General features: G+C 46.0%; 1 protein-coding gene across 6 annotated transcripts in view; it reads left to right on the forward strand.

Annotated features, from left to right (window-relative positions):
* The first annotated feature begins 1,765 nt into the window (after window positions 1-1,765).
* LOC139913839 (RNA binding protein fox-1 homolog 2-like) overlaps window positions 1,766-26,850 on the forward strand; it is a 44,694-nt gene continuing 19,609 nt past the window's right edge. For 4 of the 6 annotated variants that reach the window (XR_013504977.1, XM_071901974.2, XM_071901975.2 and 1 more), the window contains exons 1-6: window positions 1,766-2,626; window positions 10,652-10,702; window positions 23,609-23,812; window positions 24,786-24,965; window positions 25,498-25,551; window positions 25,914-26,006. Coding sequence is in view for 5 of the 6 variants with exons in the window: in XM_071901974.2 (XP_071758075.1) it covers window positions 2,372-2,626; window positions 10,652-10,702; window positions 23,609-23,812; window positions 24,786-24,965; window positions 25,498-25,551; window positions 25,914-26,006 (837 nt within the window). In the remaining variant the exon portion in view is untranslated. Of the gene's footprint in view, window positions 2,627-10,651; window positions 10,703-14,320; window positions 14,725-20,336; window positions 20,646-23,608; window positions 23,813-24,785; window positions 24,966-25,497; window positions 25,552-25,913; window positions 26,007-26,850 lie in introns of those variants that run through there. The other 2 variants (XM_071901977.2, XM_071901978.2) reach the window with 2 other exon arrangements.

Below are 26,850 nucleotides of genomic sequence, written 5' to 3' on the forward strand. Positions count from 1 at the left end.
TGCATTAAGCGGCAGCAGAGCAACAGCTCCTGCCTGCCTCTGTCAGGGAGAGCAGGCGGCCGGGGGGAGTGATGTGACCTCCCTGCCGCCCGTCATTGCAGGTTCAGCGGGTGGCAGAGGGACAGGTAGCAGGGGAGAGACAGGGGTTGATAGAGTGAGTCACACAGAGGGAAGGAGAGAGCACACACACACACACACACACACACACACAATCTGACACAGTCACACACATTGGCAGTCGGCCTAAAGTGACAGCAATCATCTGTTGTGAGCCAGTCAGGTGAAGTGAAGAGTCAGTGGAGGTGTTATCACAGGTGTGTGTGTGTGTGTGTGTGTGTGTAAAAGAGACACAGCATTTCTTTCTTTGACGTATTCCTCCTCTCTGGGTTATTGCAACTTCACCACTATAAACCTTTCCACAGAATAGCAGCGGTATTTGATTAGTGTTACATTTGTATGAATTATATGACAATAAATTCACCATAGACTTTACTGATTTATTGTTTTTTTCTGTCAGGATGAAAATGTTTCCCTTAAGAGGCTCTGTTGTTATATCTCCACCAGGGGGCGCAATATCATTAAAAACATGACTATACTGTACATCATTCCCTCAAAATAACCAACCTCTGAGCCTGCCACCCTGCTGCTCTTTTGCTTTATTTTTATCAACTGTGTTTTATTTCCTTCCTTGACACATTTGCCTACCCAGAGCTTTTCTTTGATTTTCGAGGCTACTTGCCCTTACTGCAAAAATACATTTTTACATATACTTGAATATAAAAATATGAACAGAATATGCTTAGATATGCTGCAGAATTGTCCAAAAATGTATTTGTAGCCTACATGTACGTGACCTTCATTCGCAATACATTTCAGACACTGTGAATAGGTTTTCTTCCTATGCGCATACATGGAATATATAAATGATTAGGGACATCTTCCTGATATTGAGTCGCAGCCCTTTTTGCAAAATCCATATCTCAGTTATCTCAAAGCTTTAAAATCCTTGTCTAACCTGTCTGCTTCTGTTTATCCACATCTCCTTTTTGATTGATTTAGTTTCAATAAGGGAAATCAATAAGGAAGGGATAATGGCTTTTAATGGATTCACCTCATCAGCGTATTTCATGTAAAGAGTTAAATGTCCCCTAATAAATAGTGCATTCAGTGTATATCTGCAGGTATATCCAAATATATATTTTGGCCATTCAAAATAGGCTATATTTGAATGTCACGCACATGTACAAATCCAGTTGTGGACAGTGTTTGTATTTTTTGAAACACATGTCTGAACACATTCTGAACCAAATGTGTTTTTTTTTCGTATGGGTGTGAATCAATTTATTTCAAATAATGCTTGGATTAACCCTCTAGTTAAAGTCCCAGAATCTGCATGGATCTCACCATCCTGCTTATTTAAAAAAAGTGCATATCTTTTGACATGGTTGTGAATAGCAAAATAGTGCTACATGTATTTTCATTCGGCTAACATGAGAATAACTGAGGATAGAGGAGAGTAGGGAAGCTGTGGAGGTGGGAGGGGGTAGGAAAAGAGGGAGGCAGAGGAAACGCAGACCTGGGGCCAGCCCATTTCACACCACTGTCCTCTCTGTGCGCGTAGTGCGACTGTAAACAAATCTGACCGTGGATCAGTGCACTCGGGCTCCTTCCACACTACGAGTTACACCAACTGGGACTCAGACCAGAGGAAATCGTGTTCGTTGCCAGCCAGCGGTCCGCAAGCCAAGACACATCCATACCAGACCACGGCGAGGGAAAGGACGGTGTGATAAGAAGGGGCTAAAATCAAGGAGAAGGCTGGTAAGAACACCAGAGAGGCTTAATGCACAAACAGCTTTAGCGGAGAAAGCAGAGAGGATTGGTTTGCCCCGCGCAAGGAGAAGTAATACCCGTAGCTCATTTCCAACATTTTCTATTATTGGCAGCGAGAGTGTGCTCACCGAGCCACATTTATAAAGGGAGCTAGCGGAATGTGTTGCTAGCAAGCTAGCTAACGTTAGCTAGCTAATTAGCTTGTCAGGCATCCAAGATTTGGACTTGTGTCCTTTATTGAAATAGGTTACGGTTTAACGTCGTTTCATTTTTTTTGGAAAAAGCCATACTTCATGTGCTTTGTGCAGAAGCCTCGCAGGGTCATAATGTTCTGTCTCCAATAGCTAACGCTAAGTTAGACAATAAACATTACAAGCTGCCAGTATTGATGAATTGCTAAAGATCAGTTCAACATTATTAGCCGTCTACGCGTCCTGGGAAAAGCCAAATCCATTGTGAATTTCGAGCTGTGGACAAATCAAAAGGAGAAGGAAAGGGTGAAAACAGAGACTTTCGAGTGGTGACTGTCTGCCGTCCAATGTTAATGTCGACCGACGTTGCATCCATAATGCTACCCGTTACTCGGGGAATAATGGACCGGGAAAGAGACATTGATACAGCAGCCGGACCCCTTGCAAACGCGACCGGGGGTCCAGCGGCTGTCCGGGGGATGAAACGAGGAGACCCGGAGCCCGACGCTCAGACAGCCCCTGCTCTGACCGACTTAACCGGGGCGGAGTGCAAACGACCAAGGATAGACGGGACCGGGGCTGTTGTCGGTGATATTGGACAGGTAAGGAATAGAATGTAAACAAATGTAGCATCCATTCTCATTTGGTGGATATCATTTTATGTTTTCATCAGCGCTCCATGTTTGCAACACTGTAACAAACTCCCATCTTCCCCCCTCCTCCTTCAGTAAAAGCTTTTGTTCCACGAGCCTCAATAAGGAATGATGATGTTTTGACAGGGCCCTTTCTCTCATCAACAACATAATCATGCATCATTGCAGCAAATTGAAAAACATTTAATTAAAAATGAATATAAGCTAGTTGGATCACAAAAAAGTGTGCAGAGAGTAAATGTGTGTTGCTGAGAGCCTGTAGCTGTGCTCCTGCTGCATGGTGAGGGAGCATGACCATACCAAGCCAGACAAAGGTAATATGATACAGGCTCCATTGCAATGACAGACAGCAGCACAGCAAAGATCAGACCAATTCATCATGCCTGTCTCGTGGAAAATACACCAGTGCTTTATCGCACGTTGCTAGGCACACTCTTAATTTTTTTGTGTGCATATGGATGAAATTAGTCTGACCTGTGATGATTATTTGCAGTGAGGCACCATATCAAATCCTACTACACACCGCATGTGCCATTAATCTCCCCATGCCCCCCCGATTGTCGCTAGGTGTTAAAAGCGGAGAGGCAGACAGGGATTGGGGGAGGGGTCACCACAGTGAAAGACAAAGAACGGAGCCTTTTGGTGTAGGCTGAAGGAGAAAGGGGGATCAGGGGGCCCTCCTTATACGGGTCTCCCCCTCTTTCATGACTCGACTGCTGAGACAGCAAAGCAACGACAGCCGTTGCTCTCTCTGCTGGGCAAATCTGTGTGTATTACAGTAAACCAGGGCACTACAGACACACAGGCTGCACTTCTCTCGCCTGCTCTCCCTGTTTCTCTTACTATTTCTCTTGCTCTCTCTCCCTCCCGCTCTCTCTCTCTCTCTCTCTCTCTCATACACACACACACTACACATCATTCTTACTCCCACACACATACACTTTGAAGTATCCATAATCCAATAGCGCAAAGGAACATTTTAGCTGACGTCCAGTGTTTTATTCTGAGGCAACAGCAGTAACAGTAGGCAGAGGGGCAGGCAGACATGGTTCCGGGTCATCTGCAGGTAATTGAATCCCGGGGAACGGGTAAAATACTTCAATTGGCTGTGCAGCTGACCTACTGCAATGACAAATGGGGCCCGTGTAATGCCATGATGCTCGGCCAGCTTCACAGAGGATGGATGCTGATGATGGGGAAAGGTTATACGCCGCCGGCACAGATGATGTGACAATGAGCAGCGTGGCATTGGGAGGATTCTTGCTGCCCATCAGTTGTATTGATCGCCGAGCACTGGGGGTCAGGCTGGAAATACGCCCACGGGATGGAGTGAGGGAGAGACGGGAAGGGAGGGGGGGGGGGGGGGGGGGGGGTGGATGGATGGAGGGGGAGAGAGAAGGATGGATGGAGGGAAGGAGGAAGGAAGAGATAAGGGGGGTGGAGGACAAAGAGAGACAGAAAAGAGTGGGGGTTGAATGCACAGAAAATGGGGGGGTGATGAAGAGTAACAGATGGATGGAGAAAGGTAGAGATAAAAAGAGAGAGGTTGTTGGGCGGAAGGGAGAGAAAGAGAAAGGGGGGTTGGACGGATGGAGAAAAAAAGAATGGATGGATAGAGGTAGGCAGAAAGAAAGGGGGAAGGATAGATGGAGGTAGGCAGAAAGAAATGGGGGAAGGATGGATAGAGGTAGGCAGAAAGAAAGGGGGGGGGGTGGAGGCAAGGAGAGAGAGAGGACGGAAAGGAAATCAGAGGCATTAGTTAGGTCCCGTCCGGGACCATGATAAGGAATGAGAGGGAAGTGATGGATGGGAGGAAAGACATGATCAGTTGAGGAGAGAGAGAAGGGGGAGGATATGCTATGAATGAAGATGAGTAGATGAATAAAGCGGCCTACTTTATGCACAGGGTAAATAAAAAGAAAATGACATTGAGGGGCTGTGCAGGCAAGTCGCTCGGGTACGAGGATGGCACTCTGCTCTGTAGCCGACTGCGTGCTCGGGATGAGGAGGATGAGGTCAGCGGATGCTCCTGCAACTGAATGCACCCGACAATTACCATAGTATTCCCATTGAAAGCACGGGGTAGTAGATTGCTGACCTTCCAGGCTGACTGTAAATCAGGACTGTAATAATAAATGAGAGTGCAGCAGACTGCCTCCTCTCTCTTTTGTTGCTCCTGCCCTCCTCCCCTGCTCCCACTCACACAAACTGCAAGCCCCTTCGCATCCCCCTTCTTCTTCCCCCCACTCCCCTCTAGCTGTCCTCTGGTTTCTCCCCCCTCCTGTCTCCCCCTGTGTTGCCCCCCCCTCCCCTCCCCTCCCTCCCAGGCATATTTCCAGATTGCTAATTGACTCCTGGTTCACAGGCTCTCAGTGTGCCGGGGAGGCAGCCCCCCCCCCCCCCCCCCCCCCCCCCACCCTTCACTTTGCCTCTCTGCCGTCCCATCTCCCTCTGCCATCTTTCATTATCTCTCCCTCTCGCAATCCCTCTCCCATCACTCAAATCTCTGAAATATCTATCACTTTTCCCCTCCACATCCGTCTTGCCTCTGCTCTCCTCTCAAGCTCTCTTATGTTTGTTTTGCTCGTCATCCCCTTCATCTCTCATCCCTCTTTTCTTCTATCTCTTTTTTAAAACAAATTCCACTTTGTTGGCACTATTGATGCCTCCCCTCGAGGCAGTGCTGTGGTCCAGTCAGATGCAGTGGGAGTACAGTTCTCTCTCTCTCTCTCTCTCTCTCTCTCTCTCTCTCTCTCTCTCTCTCTCTCTCTCTCTCTCTCTCTCTCTCTCTCTCTCTCGGAGAGCCGATTTGTCCTATCGTTGGCAGTAAAGAGGCTTTGTGTCGCGCTAACGAGATCAAAGCTCATTTAGGAGAGGGCATTAACCAGACTGATCGCTTTAACGGGCCAGAGCAAAGGGAGGGGGCCGGCCAAGGGGGGGAGACGATATGAATGGACAGATCGCCGAGATAGGTTATTACCAGTAGAGAACAGTTTTGGTTTGGGAACGGTCACCACAAGCAGTATTCATTACATTGAGCGTTCCTTGTTACTGTAGAACAAGGGCACTTAAACTTTTTTTTCTGCCCAGGAGCCAAATGAGACATTTAGCCTCTTGTATTGGTAGCCGAACTAATGAAAACATATTGCCGCCAAAAGTCAGCTTCCAGCCATTAGTCTAAGAAACCAGGCATTAGGGATACTCTGGAGATCCTTCTGGGTTTTCCTTTGGTGCTGGAGGTAAATTGCACACAATATTCAAAAGAGATTTTGCTTAAAGTGTATAGAAGTTTAATTCTAATCAATGCAAACAGAGGTGGGCCCAAAAAAAAACAGGCTAGTGATGTACACACAGTACACACTCATCCATCGCTCATAGATTCCCATCCACACTGCACATTTTTATATCCTCAGTGAACCAAATCTAAACATATCTGTAATTGTGTAATCTTGTCATGGAGTTGGCCATTTTGACGTATATATTTGGCTGTCTCTGCTATCAACAAAATGTAAAATAGCAAGATAACATGCTACTGCCTGTTTCCACTAATAACGCCAGCAGACCTAAAGAAAGAGCAGGAGCATGGCTAGCATAAGTACTAGCCCTGCAAGTGCCTAGATGACCTATGTGTAACTATAGCCTATTAGTCTAAGTGTTCCTAAGAAGTCAGAAGTCTAAATAATTCACAGAAAAGAAGAAATGTCCAAAAGGGGAACAGTATTACACAGTAGCTAAGGTGATAGTTCAGGTTTTGTGTTCAGGTTGCGGTGCTGTGTGTGAGTATGTATTACAGTGGGTCGTGCACCGCCCCTCCGGTCTCGCTTCACGCTCTCCCCCGCTGTTTAATGATTGCTGTTAAACTTTGAGCCGGAGCACAGCGGAGTCACCCTTGACTTTTGAACCGGCAGCGATAAGCTCGGAATTCTCCAGACCAAGTTGCTCAACTCATTTTTTCTGTCCTCTCTCTCTCTCTCTTTCTCTGTCTCTCTCTCTCGGTCCTTACTCTCGTTAAGCAGACACAGGTCTCCGCTCCTTAACATGACACTCGCATGTTAACTCTCCCTGTATGATGCTGTCATCATGTCGACCCCCCCGCCACGCCACGCCTGGCTCCTCCCCAAGGCTGCCCCCAAACTGTCATATGTACTCCCATCTCCGCCCACACACAAACACAGAGTGAAATGTCAATTCATCCCGTCTTTCTACCCCTCCTTTTGGTCCTCTCTGCCCCTCCTTCTATCTCCGCCATATAGACTACCCCCCCTAGCAGCCCCCCAAATTACTCCTCCCTCTACCCCCCCCCTCCTCTTTCACCATCTGTTGACCTCATGTCATTTTGCCTTCCCTCTCCACCGCTGCTCCCCCGCCCCTCCCCCCCTTTCTAGCCATTTGCTCCACCAACTCCCCAACTTCTTTACTTCTCCTAAAATAGCAAGTTGGAAAGAGAGAGAAAATAAACAAGAGAGACGCCCTTTAGTTTTGCCCGCCAGAGAGAGTGTGTGTGTGTTTGTGTGTGTGTGTGTGTGTGTGTGATCCCTGCCAGTGCAGCCTGAAGCCCTCTCAGTCATCCAGCCGGCGCCTTCAAAGGCGGCCCAGACCCAGACCCACCTCGCTTGGTAACTGTATGGAATTAACTTAATGGAAACTTGTGAAATTACAGTATGGAAACCCAGCTTTCGCACTGTAGAGGCCCATTTATTTGAAAGTCATTGCAGGCATAAATGCGGGCACCTGATGTAGGCTATACTTTTACACAGACAGGCATGTAATGTATACTTGGCAACAGCGCCATATGGCAAGGGAGAGTGTGTATGTATGTGTGTGCTTTTGTGTGAGTGTGAGTAAACGCGAGTGTCTGAAAACTAGGTATCAAGTTCAGACCCCCGCTCCCTTCCCCCACCCCTTAAGAAAATATAAGTCACATGGCATTCTTCACTTATGACTCATTGTCTCCATTTCAACAGTGTTTTCTCTCTTTTACTGCTTTATATTTCTCTCCTCTTTCTTGGCTTTGTCTTTCCAAATCCCCACATTCCTCCTCCCGTCTCTCTCTCTCTCTCTCTCTCTGTGTGTCCTTATTTTCATCTCATTCTGTTGTTCTTTCTTTCTTTCTCCTCCATCCATCCCCCAATCCGTCTATCCCGCTCCCTCCCTCCTTTCTTCCAGACAGATTGATTCCAGATGTTGCTAAACTCTACCCCCTTCTCCCTCCTCCTGTTCTCCTAAACTCCTCCTCCTCCTCTCTCTCTTTCTTCTTTCCACTCTGGCCCGTCTACTGTAGAACAACAACGTTTCACCCTATAATTTTTCATAGCAGTGTTGGTTGGGGATAATTCTGGTTTAGATTTCATCTCCATTCCTGTTTTCCTCCCAGTTTTAGTGCTAGTGCAACTTCAAGCACTAATGCTGTCCTTATTTTGGCACTTTAATGTGATAAAAGCACAAATTCTTAACATCAGTAATACATTTATTTATTTATTTTTTGCTGTAGTGGCCCACTACTGCCAAATGAAAATAGCATAAACACTGAACAAAAACATTTTACGCAATTAGAAAGGCAGTTCAGTCTGATTCAAAATGCAGTGCAGTGTTGGTAAGCGACTCCTAACCTGCGTCTCTTTAATTTATGAAATAGGAAGAGTTTTCTCATTCCCGCTGACATTGCCAAAGGCATTGTAGATTTGAAATTCTTCTCCCAACAGTTCATTATACTGCATTTCCATCTGTGCCGTGATGAGCACCAGCGGTTTTTACCCAGCCAGTGTGTTGCTGAATATAAGCCTGTCCGTTCCCCTGTAAAAGCGGCGCACCAAGGAGAGCGTTCCCCCTGGGGACGAGGCACGAGGGGGAAATTGGTTCCAGATGAAACAGGAAGTGGAGTGGGGGAGACAAAGAGAGGGCTGTTTCAGACAGGGGAGCGGGAGAACGGGGCTCAACTCCGGACACACACACACACACACAGACACACACACACGCATAGTCAATGTTTATTGCCCATGCATCAAAAGTCAGACGCAAGCTGTGTTTTCAGAAGGAAACCGTTTCTGTCCTATTCTTTCCTTTTGCCTTTACGTCTTCGCAAACCTCTTTCTCTCCTTGTTAGTGAACTCAATCCCCCATGCCTCCCTTCTGGTCCTCTTTGTCTAGCCACTCCTCCCTCCCTTCACCCATCCATCCATCATTACCACATCTGTTTTTGGTCTTAGCCTATAGATCTCAAAGTCCTAGTCTTAAAAATACTTGCACTGTATAAGCTAGCTGTCCGAGATCAGCTTTAATAGCGGTTTATCTGCATGCTAGGGCAATCAGTGCGTTTCTTCTCTGCTTTAGCCATGGCACCCTGAGTCAGACGCCTCCCCTTGATTGGCTGAGTGAATGAAATCAGGAAGTGATTCCCGCAGCAGGCAGCTGGAGGTCAGGGCCAGGAGGTTAACTCTGTTGACACTCTTCAGAAGCCACGACTGCCTTCCTCTTCACTGCAGCATCACACGGCCCACACTCAAGCTGTTCGGTGAATGGGGGAGTGTATTCAGGCCGAGGGGCTGCGCATGAATTTGAAACATTTTGTCAACTCCCCAGTCTCGCAGATCAAACGTAATGGAAACACGTCTGCAGTTCTAAAGACGACCCCCCCCACCCCCACCACGCACATACACAGACACACAAAGGCAAAGACACACGCGCATGTCTTTCTTTCCCCTCCTCAGACCTCCTCTTCTCCTTTTCCCCTCCCCCCTCCCCTTCTCCTGCAGGATAGCAGAGGCCCGAGTCTCACTAGGCGGTCGTGTTTTCTCTGCGCAGCGTGCCAGCAGGCTAGACTGTGCTGGTGTCATCTCTCTCACTGCTGTCAAAATATCATCGTTTGGTTAACTTTCCCCATTGTTCCCGTCCTCCTCTGCTCCCCCCGCTCTTTGTCTTTCTCTCTTTCTTTCGCCTCCTCCTCACCTAGCTCTGCGGCAAACAATGGCTCTTCTGCCGGGGCAAAATGACACAGAGAGGAAAATAAAAGACGGAGAGAAAAGAGAGGGAGAGAGACAGAAATAATCTAATTAAAAGTAATTACGGAGCAATTAACCACAACACTGGTTTCTGGGGCAGGGTCGAGGGGGGGTGGGGGGTGGGGGGTTCACTCTCTGCGAGTGGAAGACGATTGGTTTAGTGTGGCTGTATATGGAGGCCAAGCGAGCTGCAGGAATGATTCACAAGCTAGTCAGTCATGGCGTTTGAGCAACGCTCATGGTCCACACAGATTGAAGCACATGTTAACAGTTAACTTCACTCATCTTCCCCCTTTGGGGAAGTGCCTCCTGTCCTTGTATGAACTTTGTTCCATTGCTGGGCATCATTGTTCGCTTTGTATACTGCAAATTGAAAAACGTTATTACCATACATACGATTTTTGGTATCTTTTGATTTTAAGGTATCAAAAGGGTTCGAAAGATATCCGAAAGCTTTACAAAGTTTAATTCTTGCAATGTGATTGCAGGTTTTCTACCAGTTTAAGGGTTTTTTGACTGTAGCTAGAAATTTTTTAGAAAAGCAGATGGTGCGTTCATATGTAAAATATACAATGATGCTATTGCATAGTGAGTTGTGCTTTCATCTAACAAAGAAAGGTAGTGACAAAAGTATTGTTATTGAATTGAAAGCATCATAACTGGGATTGGTATTGAATAATTTCCAACGATACCCACCACTAGCTTTGTCAGATTTTTTTTTTCCCCCAGGATCCTGCAGAGAGGCTAAACAGAAGCTGGGTGGAGGTGCTTGTCTTATAATTGAGTCTTAGCTGTCTCTATTCAAAAGGGCAAAACTTGTTCTTTTGTGAATAGTTGGTGGTAAAGGTTGGTGGAATAGTGGCTGAGAGTGCATTTCCACTGAACTGTAAAAGTTTTGGACTGTCATGCTGCATCCAGTCATTTTCTAAAGCTTAGCCACTTACACGCCTCTCTTCCCTCCCGTTGTCTCTTGCAGAACAATGAGCCTTTAAACCCCGGTTTCCATGGATACCCACCTCACAGTCAGGTAAGAGATTAGCGACTGCTTCCAATCCTCTGTAAAAAATAAATGTAAAAATAATGTAATGTAAAATCCTTGAATCACTTGAGACACGCTTGATTTCAGCCCCCAGCGCCTTGAACAACCCTAAATCAAACTGCTCTTGCCAACTGATTAAAAGCCCCAAATTAAAACGAAAGTATGGTACTTTTTAAAGGATAATTGCTAACTTATTTCCATGGCTGCAACCTTTATAGTCTGGAGTCTACATCTTATAAAAAATGAACTTCAGGAAATAATTCTTTGCCAAAAATGGATATATATACAAACTCTTAATAGCCAGTTGGACCTAGTGTTGTGGTCAGCCACTTCTTTTACAACTGTTAGTCCTAAAGCAGAATTGGCTCTGTACTACGACATCATTACTGTGACAATTATTAAGTACTGTAAGGTCTCCTTTTTTTCCTCTGCTATAGCCTGCAGTAGTTGATAAATGAAGGCTGTTAGAGGAGTTGATAAAAGAGGAACTGGTAGTGATTGATCTTCTCTTTCAAAGGCTTGACCCTCAGAGAGTACAGAGAAATTATGTGATCACCTTCTCCAATCACGGTTTTGCGCCCTCTGCATGCCTGATGTTTCATAATACCGTTTCTGTCCTCCCTCACTCTCTATTTCTGCCTCTTTCTCTCTTTCGCTCTCTCTTTCTCATTCTGAGTGCCTCTCCCTGCGTATTGCTCTCAGTAATGAGTGCCTTATGTGTGCAGTGCAGCGGCAGGGTGGCTGACTATTCTCTTATCTACCTCCAAGCAGCAGAGCACAGAGAGCAGCTCAGACCAGCTCAGTGCTTGGTGTGTGTGTGTGTGTGTGTGTCTGTGTGTGTGTGTATGCGTGTATGCACATGTGCTTGTGTGTGTGTCTATGAGTGGGGAAGAGAGAGAGAGAATGTAAGTGTGTGTGCATCAGTATCTGAGAGCATGTGCATGCCTGCGTGCGTGTACCATTGTTTGTGTGTTGTGTGTGTGTGTGTGTGTGTGTGTGTGTGTGTGTGTGTGTGTGTCTGCACATGTGTCTCCAGTCTGTCTCTGGGATGTGCAGCTCGCTGCCAGTGCCACAGGAGGGGAGTGTTGGTCTGTGTGCTTGTTCGCCCCCAGTCTCCCTCTCCACATCACAACATGAGAGATTCTCATAGGCCTCATCCCTCTATCCTGTCTCTCTTTTTTTTTCCTCCTCTACTCTGCCTGATCCGCCAATTCTGCTCTACCCTTGGCATCTCCTTTCTTGGGAATACGGCTCACTTGGAGTCAGAGAGAGAGAGATGTCAAGACAGCGAGACCTGAGGAGATCGACATTGCAAGAATGTGATTTTCAGATTTTATAGGAGACAGTTATTGTCAGTTTAATGGGTGATTTCAATTTCCCTGCTTTCCTGTCCATTGTTCCTTCATTTGTGTGTGTGTGTGTGTGTTGACCTGATGAGAAGAAAGAGCCAGAGAGAGAGAGATTTAAGGCAGGAAAGGAATGAGAGGAGGAGGCAGAGAAGTGGAGCAGAGGTGAAACAGAAATGGAAGCAAGTTATTTAAGATGGCTAGCCTGAAGGGCACATAATCAAACAAGAGGCAAACGCTCAGTTTGAGTCGACCTATGCGTCAATCCTGGCCCTCGCCTACCTGGCTTCATTTGCTTGTAAGACAAACACCTGGGCAGAGAATACTGATGATCCCCGATACCTTTGAACTCCCCTTGTCATCTGTACAATTTCACTGCTAGCCTAACGTACACCACTGCATTTGTTTTATAAATGATTTAACAGTCGTCCCTGCTAATGTATTCTGCCCTTGAGCACACATTAGGAGTCTCCAGCACACTAGCTGCTGGTTATCATGCAAATGGGGCTAGCCTAGCCTAGCCGGGTTGGCTTGTTCCACGCTGCAGTACATTTGTCTTGGTAATGCTCCCGTCTTATGTTATGCATGCATGTTTGAACTGCCTCTAGGTCTGCCTGTGTCAATACGAGCATGGTAATGTGTGGTGGGCTCATGTGGGTCTCTGCTGCTGCACACTGAGAAGGATGAGTGTGTGTGTGTGTGTGTGTGTGTGTGTGTGCGTGTGTGTGTGTGTGTGTGTGCACAGCCATTGTTACATAGACCTTTGCGATTCTTACCTGTGGGACTGTACATGTCAACCCCCTGCTGTTTAGGCCACAAAGATCATCAGGGTTGGCAACACTCTCACACACACACACACTCTCACACACAGACAAGTCACAGAGGCTATTTACCTAAGCGTTTTTTTCTGTCATTTAGCAATATTGGATTTAAATCCAATAGAAGACCATAACCTTCTCATGAATAATTGCAATTCTTCTGCAAATGTTCCTGCATGATTACTATATAATTGGTAAGCCTGGGCTATTGATTATCTTTATACGCTGTGTTTGTTTGGGAAGGAGAAGGTCTTTGTTTGAATTAGCTGATGAGCATGGGTTGGAAATAGCCCTTTGTTTGAGTCCATGTGTGTCTGTATGCCAGCCAGGGAGCAGCAGCATGAATACGGTCATGGCACATCTGTGTGTACATATGTGTATGTGTTTGTGTGTGTCTGTGTGTGTTTATCGGCGTGTTCAGTCTGTGCGCTTAATCCTCAGATCATCCCCTATTCATCCTCTCATCCTCCTCACTTACACCCTAATCCTGCCATCCCTCGCTCTTTTTTTTTTCACCCAGCCCTTTATCCTTTTATCTCTCTATCCCGTTATCTCTCGCTCGCATCCACTGCCCCTCCACCCACAGCCCCATCCCCCACTCCAGCCCAACTCCCCTCGTTTACCCCTTTCCCACCACCTCGCATCACCTCCCTTGCCCTCCCTCTATCCCTCCATCCCTCTGGACCCGGTTCTAGCCAGACTCAGCAGATGTCTGAAAGCTTGGCATCAGGGCTTTTTTCCGCAGAGTTCAATCCCTCCCATATGAAAATGCAGTACAAGGAACTGCACTCTCATCTCGGCCAATTAAACACCCCCTAACAATACAGCGGTGGGAAGTAAGAGAACTGAGCCCGAGCCAGAGGGAAAAGGCGCAATGCAGCGTAATACAAATTCATGTGCAGGTTGGGGTTTAGATACTAGGATCTGGGCTGGCGCTCCCTCAGTATTGTGAGGCTTCCATCTGTGTGATGAAGGCAGCTACAGCAGGGAGAGGGTGATCTAGGAGCCTACCTACGCAGCTAGCTAGCTAGCTGTCTGCCGGCCGGCCTACCTACTGCTGCTTCCTGGAGTTGACAAGCTGCCACGCAATAAATAAATGATCAAAAAAAGCTGCAATGCAGTGGGGGTAGCGTTAGTGTTCTGTACTTCCAGGCAGCCAGCGTGTGGATAGAAGACAGCATCTTCTTCCTTCCTCTTGCTCCTCTTTCTCCAGGGCTTTGAGACGACAACAACAGCAGCTCTCCAGACTCCATGCACAGATAGGGCGGATGGATGCATAGACAGATAGATGTAAGGAGGGATGCTTTGATGGATAGGAGGGACTGAGCCTGGGAGGGAGGGAAAGTTTGAAAGAGGGGAGGGAACATGAGGAAGCAGGGGGAGCAGCAGGACGGGTAACGCGAGCGCGTGAATGACAGACGCAGAGCAAGAGAAGACAGAGAGAGAGGAGGAGAGAAGAAGAGGCTCAGGCTGTCAGGAGGGGAGAGATAGAAAGGCCCAGCGGGGATCAGTGGAGCAGGGCTAGGGAGAGGATAGGGAAAGAAAGAGAGGCAGAGACTGACAGAGACACAAGACTTGCGTGGTGGAGAAGTGGAAGGTAGGCACGCCGACGAAAGGGAGGAGGAGGAAGAGGGAGTGAACGAGGGAGAATTTGAATGTGTGCGAGAGACGCGGACTGAAGCGGTCGACAGCTCATGGTCCTAGAGCACAGGCAGAGAGAGAAGAGGAGTAGGAGGAGAGACAGAGACAGGGGGAGAGGAGGAGAAAAGGGAAAGGGGAGAGCTCGTCAGCAGTTGTTCCTCTAGGACAGACAATGATGGGGCTGTACTACCCTGCAGTGCTACCGGTAAGTTCACTTCTTAAACGGAGCCTTTTTTTCCTGTAAACAACTTTCTGCACAGGCTCAGAATGGCAAGAACTAGAAAAACAAGAGAGATTAATAATGATTTTTCTCAGTCCTTTAATTTTGGCTTCACGAAAGCATGAGTGTGATTAGCGTACTGTTTATTGTGTGGTTTGTTTTGATTGGATTGTGGTATCTTGGCCCAGGTGAGGCCTTTGTCAGATAGTTGGCAGGGCATCAGGCTAACAGCAGGGCTTGTCCCTGCAGCTCGGCTCTTTGACTTTTAACTCATTGCACCCAGACGCCTTTGAACAATCAACGTCACTTTAATGGCCCAGGACAATAAATGCACAGGATTTTGTCCTGGTGCCATTGGTGCAGCAGAGACAACATACACAGTGTCACATGGCACAAGGTTAACAGGACTTCACATGCAGTGGAAATGAGTGTGTGTTGCTATGACTGTAGTGTAATAGTTAACACTGTAGCATACAATGTTTATACAGTAGATGTTCTATGCTATGCTACTCTTAGCATATGGTGGGTGTGTCTGTGCTACTTTAGCTGAGAGACAGCCTGAGGATGAGAGCTGTTCTCCGGCTCTGTTCTGGCATGTCCTGCTCCCTGGTCCTGGGTTCCTAAGGGCCTTACGGGGGGAGGTGGGGGGTATGTGTGTTTGAGAGTGGGGGTTGTGGGTGTGTGTGTTGGTGGGTGGGGGGGCTAGCTAGCAACCGCTGCTCATGTCGTCTTAGATTGCCTGTGTTGACGTGTGCGTGGGCGCCTGTGTGTTGGCCGGGCGCTGCATGCTCCTGCCATGCTGACTGCACAGAACGCCATGTTACATTTTGGATGTATGTATGTATGTGTGTGTGTGTGTGTCTGTCTGTCTCATGTCATGTGTTGGTATGAGGGGGTGGAGGATATGATTTTGTTGAGCAATTCTCTGTTGTCGTCCCAGCTGTCGGTGCAGTTTAGTCTTTATCTCTCCCTGGATTGAGAGAGACAGGTGCAAAGGCACAGTTGTTACTGTAGACACACACACACACACACACACACACACACACACATATATACAGTTGTTACTATGAGTACTCTACTACTCCTCTTTCTAATGGCGCAAGAAAAACAGAGACACACACATAGTTGTTACTAATAAGTACACTACAACGCTGCTGTCTTATGGTACAACGAAACCACACACACACACACACACAAACGCACACATGCAGGTCAAGGTTCTGAGCTTCTGTGGTCTTGGAGTTGATTGGTCAGTTAGCCATGGGTGGAATCTCCCCCAAGACCTCTTAAAACTCCTGCACTCACATTTCTCTCTTTCCCTCGTGAGCTTTCTCTCTCCCATTCTCACTCCTCTATTTTCCTCTCCCCGCAGGCGAGAGCAGCTGTTAGCCAAACACGTTATTCCTCTTCAAAGAGAATGACGCCAAATGGAGGATGGGGGTAGTAACTAGAAAGGGGGAGAGGGGGGCAGTTCCATGTGGGAATGCATTTTAAAGGTGACACACCACTAGCCTGTCACCCTGTCCTCTGTTAAGTTAATGTTACTGCTCTGTATTTTGGGTGACACGTCTCTATAGAATAGGCTATGGATAAGGGTTACAGTGAAATCCTTAGTGTTGCAACTACCAGTCTCTCTTTATGCATTAAAAAATTAACACTCTCACCATTTTACAGTCTGCTGACACTACAGACAGCCAAATATGTCAAAGTTGACACAACTAACATCATCGCAGCAGGGAGCCTATTATTATTATCATTATTATTATTTTACAGTCCAACAAAAATACAAAATCTGGTTCACCAATGGTCTAAAAATATGTGGTTTAGTGGGTATCTAGCACACTTTTCCCCTCCTTAGCCCTACGTCTCTATATCTGTAGATACAGATGAGATGTTACATCATCCCTCTAAAGGCTGAAATAGAGTTTTGCGTTTGAGTGACACTGCAGCTTGCTTGCATTGTCTACAGTGGCGCAAGCATTTCATAGTTCTGTGCTGCTGGTTCTGCGTGTAGACTGCTGACACAGTAGATGGCAGTTTTTATTATTATTAAGTTTTTATTACTTCCGTGCTGCCCTACGTGCAGTTAAATTTTTGGGGTGGTGCACGCAAGATGGCTCTGCAGGCTAAGCCGGCACCGCAGACACCTACAGTGTAGCTATGGCGACATTTTGACGTTGAACCATAAATTAACCTTAATACACCTGCTTAGCGCTGAGCCACTGAAGAAAGGTGTCAAGCCAAGCCGCTGTTCGACTGAGTGGCAGGATGACTGGCAGGATGTAAGGCAGTGAGTGGCATCTGTGTATTTAGGCTGCCTAGCAGTTCCAGCTCCCATATTATCTCCACACGTCTCTGCTTGGTTAGCCACCAGAGGAGGACAGGGCTTTAAGGAATTTGCAAGAGAACCCCACCCAAGCCTTTTACCCTCAGGGTTATATGTTTGTGTCTGTTTGTGTGTGTAGCTGCGCGCATATGAGAAAGGGACACAGATGCACGCTCAATCCTACTTGTTACTGCACATTTAGCACTAGCCCAAAGTGCTAACTTGGCAGGATTATGGGTGTTTCTTTGTTTGTGTGTGTAGCTGCACTCGCATAAGTGACGGATACTACCCACTACGCTACAACCCCCCCTTGTCAAGGTACAGCAAAATCACACACATAAACACACAAACACATTCAGTTTTAGTTGTTACGGCGTATTTAGCACTATCCCAAAGCGCTAACCTGGCAGGATGATGGGTGTTTCTTTGTTTGTGTGTGTAGCTGCGCACATAAGAAAGTGACACATACTACCCAGTACACTACAACCCCCCTCCTCCACCCCTATATCAAGGTACAAGAAAACACACACATAAACACAAACACACAGTCTCACCTGTTACTGCGCATTTAGCACTAACCCAAAGTGCAGAGCTGGCAGTATTGGTGGCCTAATGCACTGTGTGACACTTGTCCACCTCAGGATTAACTGGTTAACTATTCTCACACTGGCCATCTAGCCACTGTGGTATTGTCCAGCACCAACCTAATACCGCCCTAACTGCCACTGCCCTAGGGCCCATGCAGGGTGTTGAGGTGTGAAAACACACACACACACACACATATGAACATACCCAAACACAGATTTGAGTGACATTATGCACAGTTGTGGTGCAGTGCAGTCTTCAATGTATGCGGTGTCTCCTAATCTCCCTACTCCCGCTATGGCTTGGTAACAGCATTGGTGGCACTGCTCTGCCTCTGCACACGCTGCACCCTAGCCTACTGCCGCAGTAAGTCACTGGGTACAATCTGCCACTGGGTTGTAAATTTAAACTTGCTCTCCCAAGATGACAGTAAAAGTGTACAAATTCCCCATTTTGCTGCACCTATTCAGAATTAGCAGTGTAGGATTTTCCAAACAATTCTTCATGTGGATGAAGGACCAGGGCAGCAGCAGTGTAGTAAGCTTTTTAAAAAGTATGAATTCTGCTGTGGCAACATTTGTAGATTCACATTCCCTTTTGATTTTTTCTCTCCTTAGTATTGGCTGTATGGATTGATCGTGACCTAGGATTTTAAGCTTATTCTACTGTTGCGAAAGAGAGCCCGGATAAAAGGTCCTGGATAATCTGGATAAAAGGTCAGGTAAATCCCTTAAATGTAAATGTCAGTCAGTGTTGGTATTAGGTTTTGAAGTCTAGTGAAACCAAAACTTCCAGTAAACCTCAAGAGATGTTAAAGTAATCATGATGACAGTGAGCACACCAGTGCTGCAGAGGCAGTCATACCCCTAACACATGAGACACCATATATGCCTCAGGACGAAGCCGGGCTGAGAGCTAGACAGAGGTTAAGTTTGTTTGGACTGGGTTCACCTTGCTCATCATCTATCAGAAACACTGCAGACGTCTCACCGTGTTTTAGCTGAAGGCTTGTCTACATCGAGTCATGAACCTCCACCTGCAGTGCAGGTTCTTTTCCAGTTGTTGATAAGATAGGCTCATCAGTTTCTAACCTTGGGACTCAGGCTCATTGAAATATATGAAATATGCAGTGTATAAAATATTAACACTAGACCAGAGTCAAATAGTAGTTGCAAATGATTCTTGCCGTTGGTTTTAACCTAATTGGAGTGCCAGATGGGTGGGATTTACTGCGGCAGATGGTGTCACGTGGGTAGAAAAGTATACTAATTCAACTTTCAAACTTTCTATTGTTTTGTCCTGTATGGCAACCTTCAGGCACATAAGTTGGCTAAAATAAACGCTAAAATCTATTTGCAAAATGCAAATATCGTTTGACCCAGGCATGTTGAGACCACTTGCTTTCTCACCAAAATACTTGTTCAGTGAATCCAGGTGAAAGCTATAGTTTGTCTTTGTGAAGAGAAGATGTAGGTAAAGGGGAGGAAACAGATTAAAGGTGTTTGAGCTAATTTGAAACAAATTGAGTTTCAGCTTTCAAGGTGCAACTAATATTTTTTTACTCGCTGTGACTAGGAGAAGAAACCAAAACCTATTTATGAGAAGCTGTTAATGAGTTGTTACCTGAACTAGATGGCCATATTATGTAAAGGATTTACTTGTAATGAGGGATGGACCGAAAACTTTTAGACATTATCCTGATGGGGCTATTTTCTCCGTTGCCCTCCATTCAAAGTCTGGCTGGTAGGAACATTTCTGGCCTTAGGCTAGTGAGCTTGTTGAACTTCTATCTCTGGTTAGTCCGAAGACAGATTCCTGTACATTTATTGTACTTGTTGATGAGTGATTCTGATTTTTAGAGAAAGGGCTGTCAGTGTGATTATGATAATGATGATGACGGTGATGGTGATGATGATCTGGACTGTCAAAAAGAGACAAGCTGTATGTCACAGGTCTCAGCAGGGCCTCAGAGCCGCTGACTTTGACAGACTGCATCGTGTTAGCCTGGGTCTCTGCAGTTGAAGAGGGATTAAAGCAGATGGGATCCCGGTTGTTGGCACAAATTATGACATGTATCCCCTTGATTTCAGGGAGAACTTGAGAAAAATGTCCCCATCTTTTGCCTCATTATTTTTAACAAATGACCATTGCTTGTATTGTATGGCGCATCTCTGTGACTCATTTTAGACTCAAAATTAAGAGGTCTTCTGTTTTATCATTGACCACTGCTTTAAGCGTTAACTGCGTTAACTTCAACTAAAAGCTCTCAACAAGGCTACAAGGTGCCTTTTCCTTTTAAAATGCATGTCCATGCGTTTTCCTGGGTTTTGTGCCCACAGAGTCTGGTCCAGTTAGCTACTGATGTACCTCCAAGGGACAACCTTAGCCTGATCTGATTGGTTGACAGTCAGGAAGTAGCGACAGGAGTTTCTGCACAGAGGCAGCCTTATAAGGAGATGGGCTGCGGCCTGTGCTTTTGATTGGCATCGCAGTGCAGCAGAGGCTGTGAGTGACTGGAGGGGCGGGTGTCGGTGGTTTAAAAGGAAAAAAAAACTCCTTCTGGCTTTCATCAAGTGTGGCAGGCCAGAACCAAGAGGGGAGGGGAAAAAGGAGGGGGGAAAATGAAGGGAGGCATACTTACTTCTCCAACCACAGGAAAGGAAAAGAGACGGATTGCAGAGGGAGAAGAAGCTGAATACAGTATTTTTATCTTGAGCCAGGCAACTTTTCAGACAATAGATAGTTTACCAAATAGGCTAATTCTCATAAATTCGTATGATTGATGAGTAAACCAACTCTGTCCGTTGAGTTGCAGTAGCATCACCAACTCAACCATCCATTCTGTGTTTTCTGTTGCTGATGTGCGCTTTACCTGGTTGGCTAGGCTAAAGTGGGCTTTTGGCAGACAGACACAGACGCTTGAAAGGTTTGCCGTGAAAAGGCTTCTCCCTCCCCCTCATCCTCTTGGTGTATGGAAAAACATATGGTGTCTCAGGTAACACAACTGTGCTTCCGCTGTGTGTTTGTGTGCGTGTGTGTGCATGCATAAAGCGAGAGCGAAACAGGATGGATGAATAGGTCCTACACCAGATGGTCCTTTTGCTTGGTAATATCAGACTGTTGATTTCAAAAAACCACGTTGTCAGATGATACTTGATCGGCTATGTTTTCAGCTCTCGTCAGATCGTTTAGTTTTCATGTCATTTTAATGCGAAGCCTAGGCTAATTAAATGTACCAGAGATTAAGCCAAGGCTCTCTATCTTATCTCACTATGTCGAAATTCGGTCTGGAAAGTTTGTGATAAGATGAGACCAAACATAACTGTAATAGAGCGTGTCATTATTTTCCATAATCCCTTCTCTCCTCCCCTTAAGCCCCCCCCTTTCTTTTTCCATTCTTTCTTTTTTCCTCTCTCGCTCTCTCCTTATGACTATATGATGCTACCATCTAGGGCAGTCCTGCTCCGTAGTCAGTGTGTCAGGAATGCCTGTGTGGACTAATGGCTGTACTCTCCTGCCTGCACCCAGTATTACCCAATAATACTCAGCTATCCAGTGCCAGCCATCCTTCCTTCCCTTCATTCATTCATCCATCCATCAGTCTGTTCATCCATTTATTTTTCAGCATATACTACACACCGTCCAGTGGATGGATACATTATGAGCAACTTTCAAATGATACTGCACAGATCATATACATACTGTACATGACGACAAACACTAAGACAGCGTTCTTTTAATCTTTTGCTATAGGGACCTAAATATTATAGCATCTAAAATATTTTTTTCCCATGACTGATTATGTGGGTTATTGTGGAGGCTTATGCAACAACATCTAGGCTAGTTGATTCAAAGAATTGCCTAAGCATGCGCTAGGCCTTATGGTATTTTATTCAGCTAGGAACAGTGCTACGGCAGGATAAACAAGCAGCTTCATACAGACTTGTAATTTTCCTATGATAGACCATGAGCTGCTTCTCGAGGATAATTTTGGGACCCATTTTTATCTCTCCACTATCCAATCTGGGGACCCAAAGCAGCCTCTGAAAACAACTAGGTGACCAGGCTATGGCATGCATATTGATGAAGCATCTCAGAGTAGGAATGCTAACCGCAGGTCACTGACATTCTCATTCAGTGAGACTTAAAAAGCAAAACCCCTGCTGAGTCTAGATGAGCACTCCTGTTAGAATGACATGATTACGCCTAATACCAGCTCTGTCTAATCACAAGCTCTGACCCTCTTGTTCTGTTGTCACTCTTTTCTCTCTCCTCTATCTTTTTTACTCTCTCTCACTCTCTCCATTCCATCTGTCTTTCCTTCCTTCCTTGTCTCTCTCTCTTTCTCTCTCTCTCTCACACACTCACACACAGAATCACTCTCCAGCTCCCTCTCCCCAACAGTTTTGGTGTGTGTGACTCAGCCTTGGGCTGGGATATGCCTATAGTACACACCCTTTAGTGGCTGACTACAGGCTACTGCATGTTTATGGGCTCACATGTCCTAACAAGTAGACTTAGTCTTTGATTTAACCTAGCTAGTGCATGCTAAGGCCTACCCAATGAATTTTAATGGCTTATCGTCTTTTTTATACAGGTTTCTGATGGCTCCACTTTTATCACTAGGCCACAGAAACTGTAGCGGATGCAAAACACAATCAGCTTTCACACATTCTTTCCTAACATGTATTCAGCATTGCCACAATGAGAGTGTGGAAGAGGATGACTTTCCTAGATTTTTCCATCCTGTTTTTGGATTAGGCAGCCTTCTCTGATGCTTTCTCTATCTCTCGGGCCCAGACCCCAGAAGCTGTCTGTCTACTACGGCTTGCAGACGGGCCTTAGCCTCAGCTGGCTGTTTACAGTCAGTGTCTGTGAGGTTGTTGCTGCAGAAGGAGAGCAGTGAGCAGTCAGGCTACAGGATTAGAGAAAGCGAGAAAGAGAGAGGGAGAGTGAGCTCATTTGCTTTGCGGCAACACATTTTAGTTACTCTGTCTAATTAAAAAGGCTGTCTGGAGACAGAGTGTCTCCAGGCCTCACCCAGCCCAGATCCAGCCCACGGCAGAGCGGCAGAGACCAGACCAGTGGTTAATGGTGTTGGATGGTGTGTGTCATCCTGCCTGACCTGGTGTGGCCCTGTGGAAGGAGTAGTCCCGACCCCCAAACTGAATGGATTTTAGTTTTTTACCTCCTTTCTTTCTTGGTTTACACTTGTTCGTTCTTGCTACATCTCCCTGGCCATCCATTCTCTCTCTCTCGCATTCCTGTAAAGGGATTTTGTGGAACTTATTCCAGGATGCCCTTGAGTGTGTGTGAAGTGATTGAAGCATGCAATATTGCAGAGTCACCACACACAGGACAAGGTGTGTGCAGTGCAGGAGTGTCACACTTCTTAAGAATCTTTAGGTGATACTGCTGTTACTGATACAGTTGTAACAGTATAGAGGAAATGGCCCGCAGCACCTCTGCAAGAGCCCAGCTGATACACAATTCATCTGAATTATAGATGGCATCTAATAGAAGCCCAAAAATACAGCAGCACGTGCTCTCACAGTGCATATGGTAGTAGCTGTAAATGTGTCAGCGTAAGTATTTATCCTTCTGTCTCTCCAGCCATCCATCCAACAAGCATCTTTGTACCTCAAACTGTGTATCAAATTTTCTGACTCTTAATAATAGATGTGTTTGCTGTAAATATTTCATGGTCGGCTGACTGAAAACACATGCCTGTCAGAGATATGGAGGCAGGGGGAGAGTACGGCAGGGAGGGAGAGATTGAGTGAGGAGGGAGGGAGGGAGAGAGAGAGTGAAATTTGATCGCTGTGTTTTTAACCTCCTCGTTCACAGCCACTGTAGAAGAGCTACCAAATATATATATTAAACCCTCTCCTTCTCTTCTCTCCCCTCCCTCCCATCCCTGCTCCTCCCCTCCCCTCCCCTCCTCTCCTCTCCCTGCAGGGTTCTCAGGATTCGACAGGAGGACAGGAGGGCTTGGTGGCCCCACCCTTCACAGCGTTCCCCCCTCCGCCCCCTCCTCAGAACGGGCTGTCGGGGACAGAGTTTGGCCCCGGGGCTTTGTTTGGTGCTGGGGGCCAAGGTGCAGCAGAGGTAGGGGCTGGCACTAATGGATCCACCACCACTACCACCACCAACAACAACAATGTAAGCACAAAACTGAGTGTTCATAAAGCCTTGCTTAGTAGTTTAACTGTTGAATGGATTTGACTGTTGTAGTTTATGGGTTTATGAGATATTGAGTTTTTTGTGTTAATCATTTTCTCATTCCTCCTTGTTCTAAAATGATCATTTGTTCTAGAGGTATTCAGCGAAACTGGTCCTCAAGAAAAAAAAATACACTTCTCATCCTCTCCCTCTCTCTTCCCCTCATACTTTTATAATCACCGTATGGAAAGCATCTAATCTAGATCTGCTGAAGTCGCTAAGTGACTGTAGGATTTTTATTAGGTCCTTGATGTGCTGCACATGTCTGAAATGCCTATGGTAGTAACCTTTATAGGCCAGCTGTTGGCCTGTCATGTAGGATCACACTGAAGATAAAACGTGTGACAAACACCATTGTAAAAAGACATAACATACCATCAGAGTCCCTAATAATCATTCAAAACTTTCACTGAACACAAAATAACCAGCTTTATTGAAAACTGCTAGTTTTAAATGCCATGCCTAAATTTTAGTAATACTTAAAAAAAAAAAAAATAGTTACAAACTGCTGAAATATGTTACAACCTCACCTAATATCAGTTATTAAAGAAATGTATAATGAAGATTGACCCAGGCAATTACAGTACTCAAGCCCGCTATATTATCAAACATCCACACTTTTTATTGAACTTATTTGCAATAATCGTTACATTTCAATGCACTTCATGACACTTAATCTTACATAATGAGATTATCAGTGCGTTTTGTTGTTCTCAATGCCCAGTCTATCGGTCTCTCGATGTAGAGGTGCTTATACTTGTTAAATTATTTGCCAAGATGCTCACAGCTGACAAGCATGTAACTAGCGGCAAGCTCGTTTCACTTGTTTCTTATTTTCTTTTCCTTCTTTTTTTCTCTCATTCTCTCACCTTTCTCCCTCCTCAACCCTTCTTTTCTCTCTTTCTCCCCACAGGGAAAGACAGAGGAGACGTCCCAGGTTGAGGTGGGTGGACAGTGCGGTACAGGAGGGACAGGGGGAGGAGGAGGAGGGTCCGTGGGAGACCCCACAGAGGCCAAAGGGACCCCCAAACGCCTCCACGTCTCAAACATCCCTTTCCGCTTCCGGGACCCTGATCTCAGGCAGATGTTTGGGGTAAGGAGCTGGGAATGTTGTGGGGGGCCTCATTTTCAACAAGATCAATAAATCAGTCTAGACCCCTTTGGTCTGCAGGGGAGGGTCTGGGTCACCAGGGCTGGGGTGTAGGGAGGGACAAAAGGACCTGGCTGACACAAAGAAGAGACACTCGTGGGTTTTCTTTTGGTGCTTGAGAGCGCAGTTAGCTATATGTGTCAGTGTGTTAGCAAGAGTGGCCATGTGAGAGAAAGGGGGACAGAACAGAGTTTAGAGCAAAAGGGTAGAAAACCAGAGGGGAAGGGATACATTGAAATACTATGGACTAGAAACGTAATAGTGACCCCTAGTGCAAAGTAAATGTAACTCACACTTTGATGTCAGAGGCTTTTGAGTACGCAGTGAGGTTTACTTTGAATGATTGAGATCTAAACCAAGCGGTTCATGAGGACCCTGAGATGATTCTGAAATGTTGAGCTAAATAAAATGCCCCTTTGTTGAATAGGCTGGGTTCTTGCGGTTTGCTAATATCTTTCTTCAAATTCATTTGCAGCAATTTGGGAAGATTCTGGATGTAGAGATCATATTCAATGAGAGGGGTTCCAAGGTAAGTGCACAGAGGCCATGTGATTCTCTTGGCCCAACTGCATAACAAGACCACAATCCTCCCTGAGTATTGACTATATTTCCCACGCTGCATGGTTGCCCCGTGGACTGTTGCTATCAACATGTCACAGGGGGAATCATTTTACAAAACTGCTCAACTTCCTTATCAGATGGAAAGCAAATAATCGGATATTGTGATTACAATGTGGATTTATCGAAGTCAGTGTGTAGCTCAATGTGTAAAACACAAGTTGAAAAGTACACATCCTGTTTCATGGTCCCCCCCCCCCCCCCTCCCTAAAATCCCTTCTGCTGTGCACCACTCTCACCATCGACCTCTGTAACCTCTGCCGTGTACCGCAGGGCTTTGGCTTTGTGACATTTGAGACCAGCGCAGATGCAGAGAAAGCCAGGGAAAGGCTCCACGGCACATTGGTGGAAGGTCGTAAGATTGAGGTAATTTTCCATTCTCTCTCTCTCTCCCTCTCTCTCTGTCTTCTCTCTGTGCTCCCATCGTAATTCTGCCTGATCACTGACTCTGCTAGCTAGCTCCCATTCTCCCCTCAGTGACATGCTCTGATGCAGCCCGCTGGTATCCCACTCCCTGGTCTTTTGCAATGTTTTTAATTTTTAAATAAAAAAAAACAGACTTATTTTTAGTTTTTTCCCCTGTTTTTGTTTTGTGGTGGGAAAGGTTGGGGGTGCAAGAACACCACGTAAGGCATGCTGGTTACTCCTCTCTGCATCATTTTTTGACGTTAAGCTCTGTTTCTCTTCACCTCTTTTTGCCACTGATGTGCAAGTTGTAGCCACACTGATATTACAACTTTTTCCGCGCCGATTGAAATGATGTTTGTGTAGCTGGCACCGGAGGGCATGAGAGGAACGCGGTGAAAGGATGATGCATGGCAGATTGCTGTCAGATGCTCTTATTTTCTTCCCTAGCTTAGAAATCCTTCTCTGTTCCCCTCTCCCAGTGCTGTGGCTAAGTGGTTGTGACAAGCTTATGGCTCCTGGTGCAACAGCAGCATGCTGGGAATCGCAGCACACCAACGCATGTTCTCTTTATTAAAGTCTGGATTCTTACCAAAGAACTGTACACTGTAGTTCTTATGTAAAGTCTTTGTCCGTTTTTTAAAAACTGACGCACGTGTTGAGTTTTTAAAGTGGGGGGAGGTGCATGATATTTCTTTTGATTCTTTTTGGTTTTCATTTTTTTTAATGTATTTATTTATTTTGAGCGAGGTGTCAATCTGCCAATCGTCCATATTGGATCTCTCGAGCCAAGCCATTTTAAGCC

The sequence above is a fragment of the Centroberyx gerrardi genome, chromosome 7 (genome assembly GCF_048128805.1).
Source record: "Centroberyx gerrardi isolate f3 chromosome 7, fCenGer3.hap1.cur.20231027, whole genome shotgun sequence".
Classification (NCBI taxonomy): Eukaryota; Metazoa; Chordata; class Actinopteri; order Beryciformes; family Berycidae; genus Centroberyx; species Centroberyx gerrardi.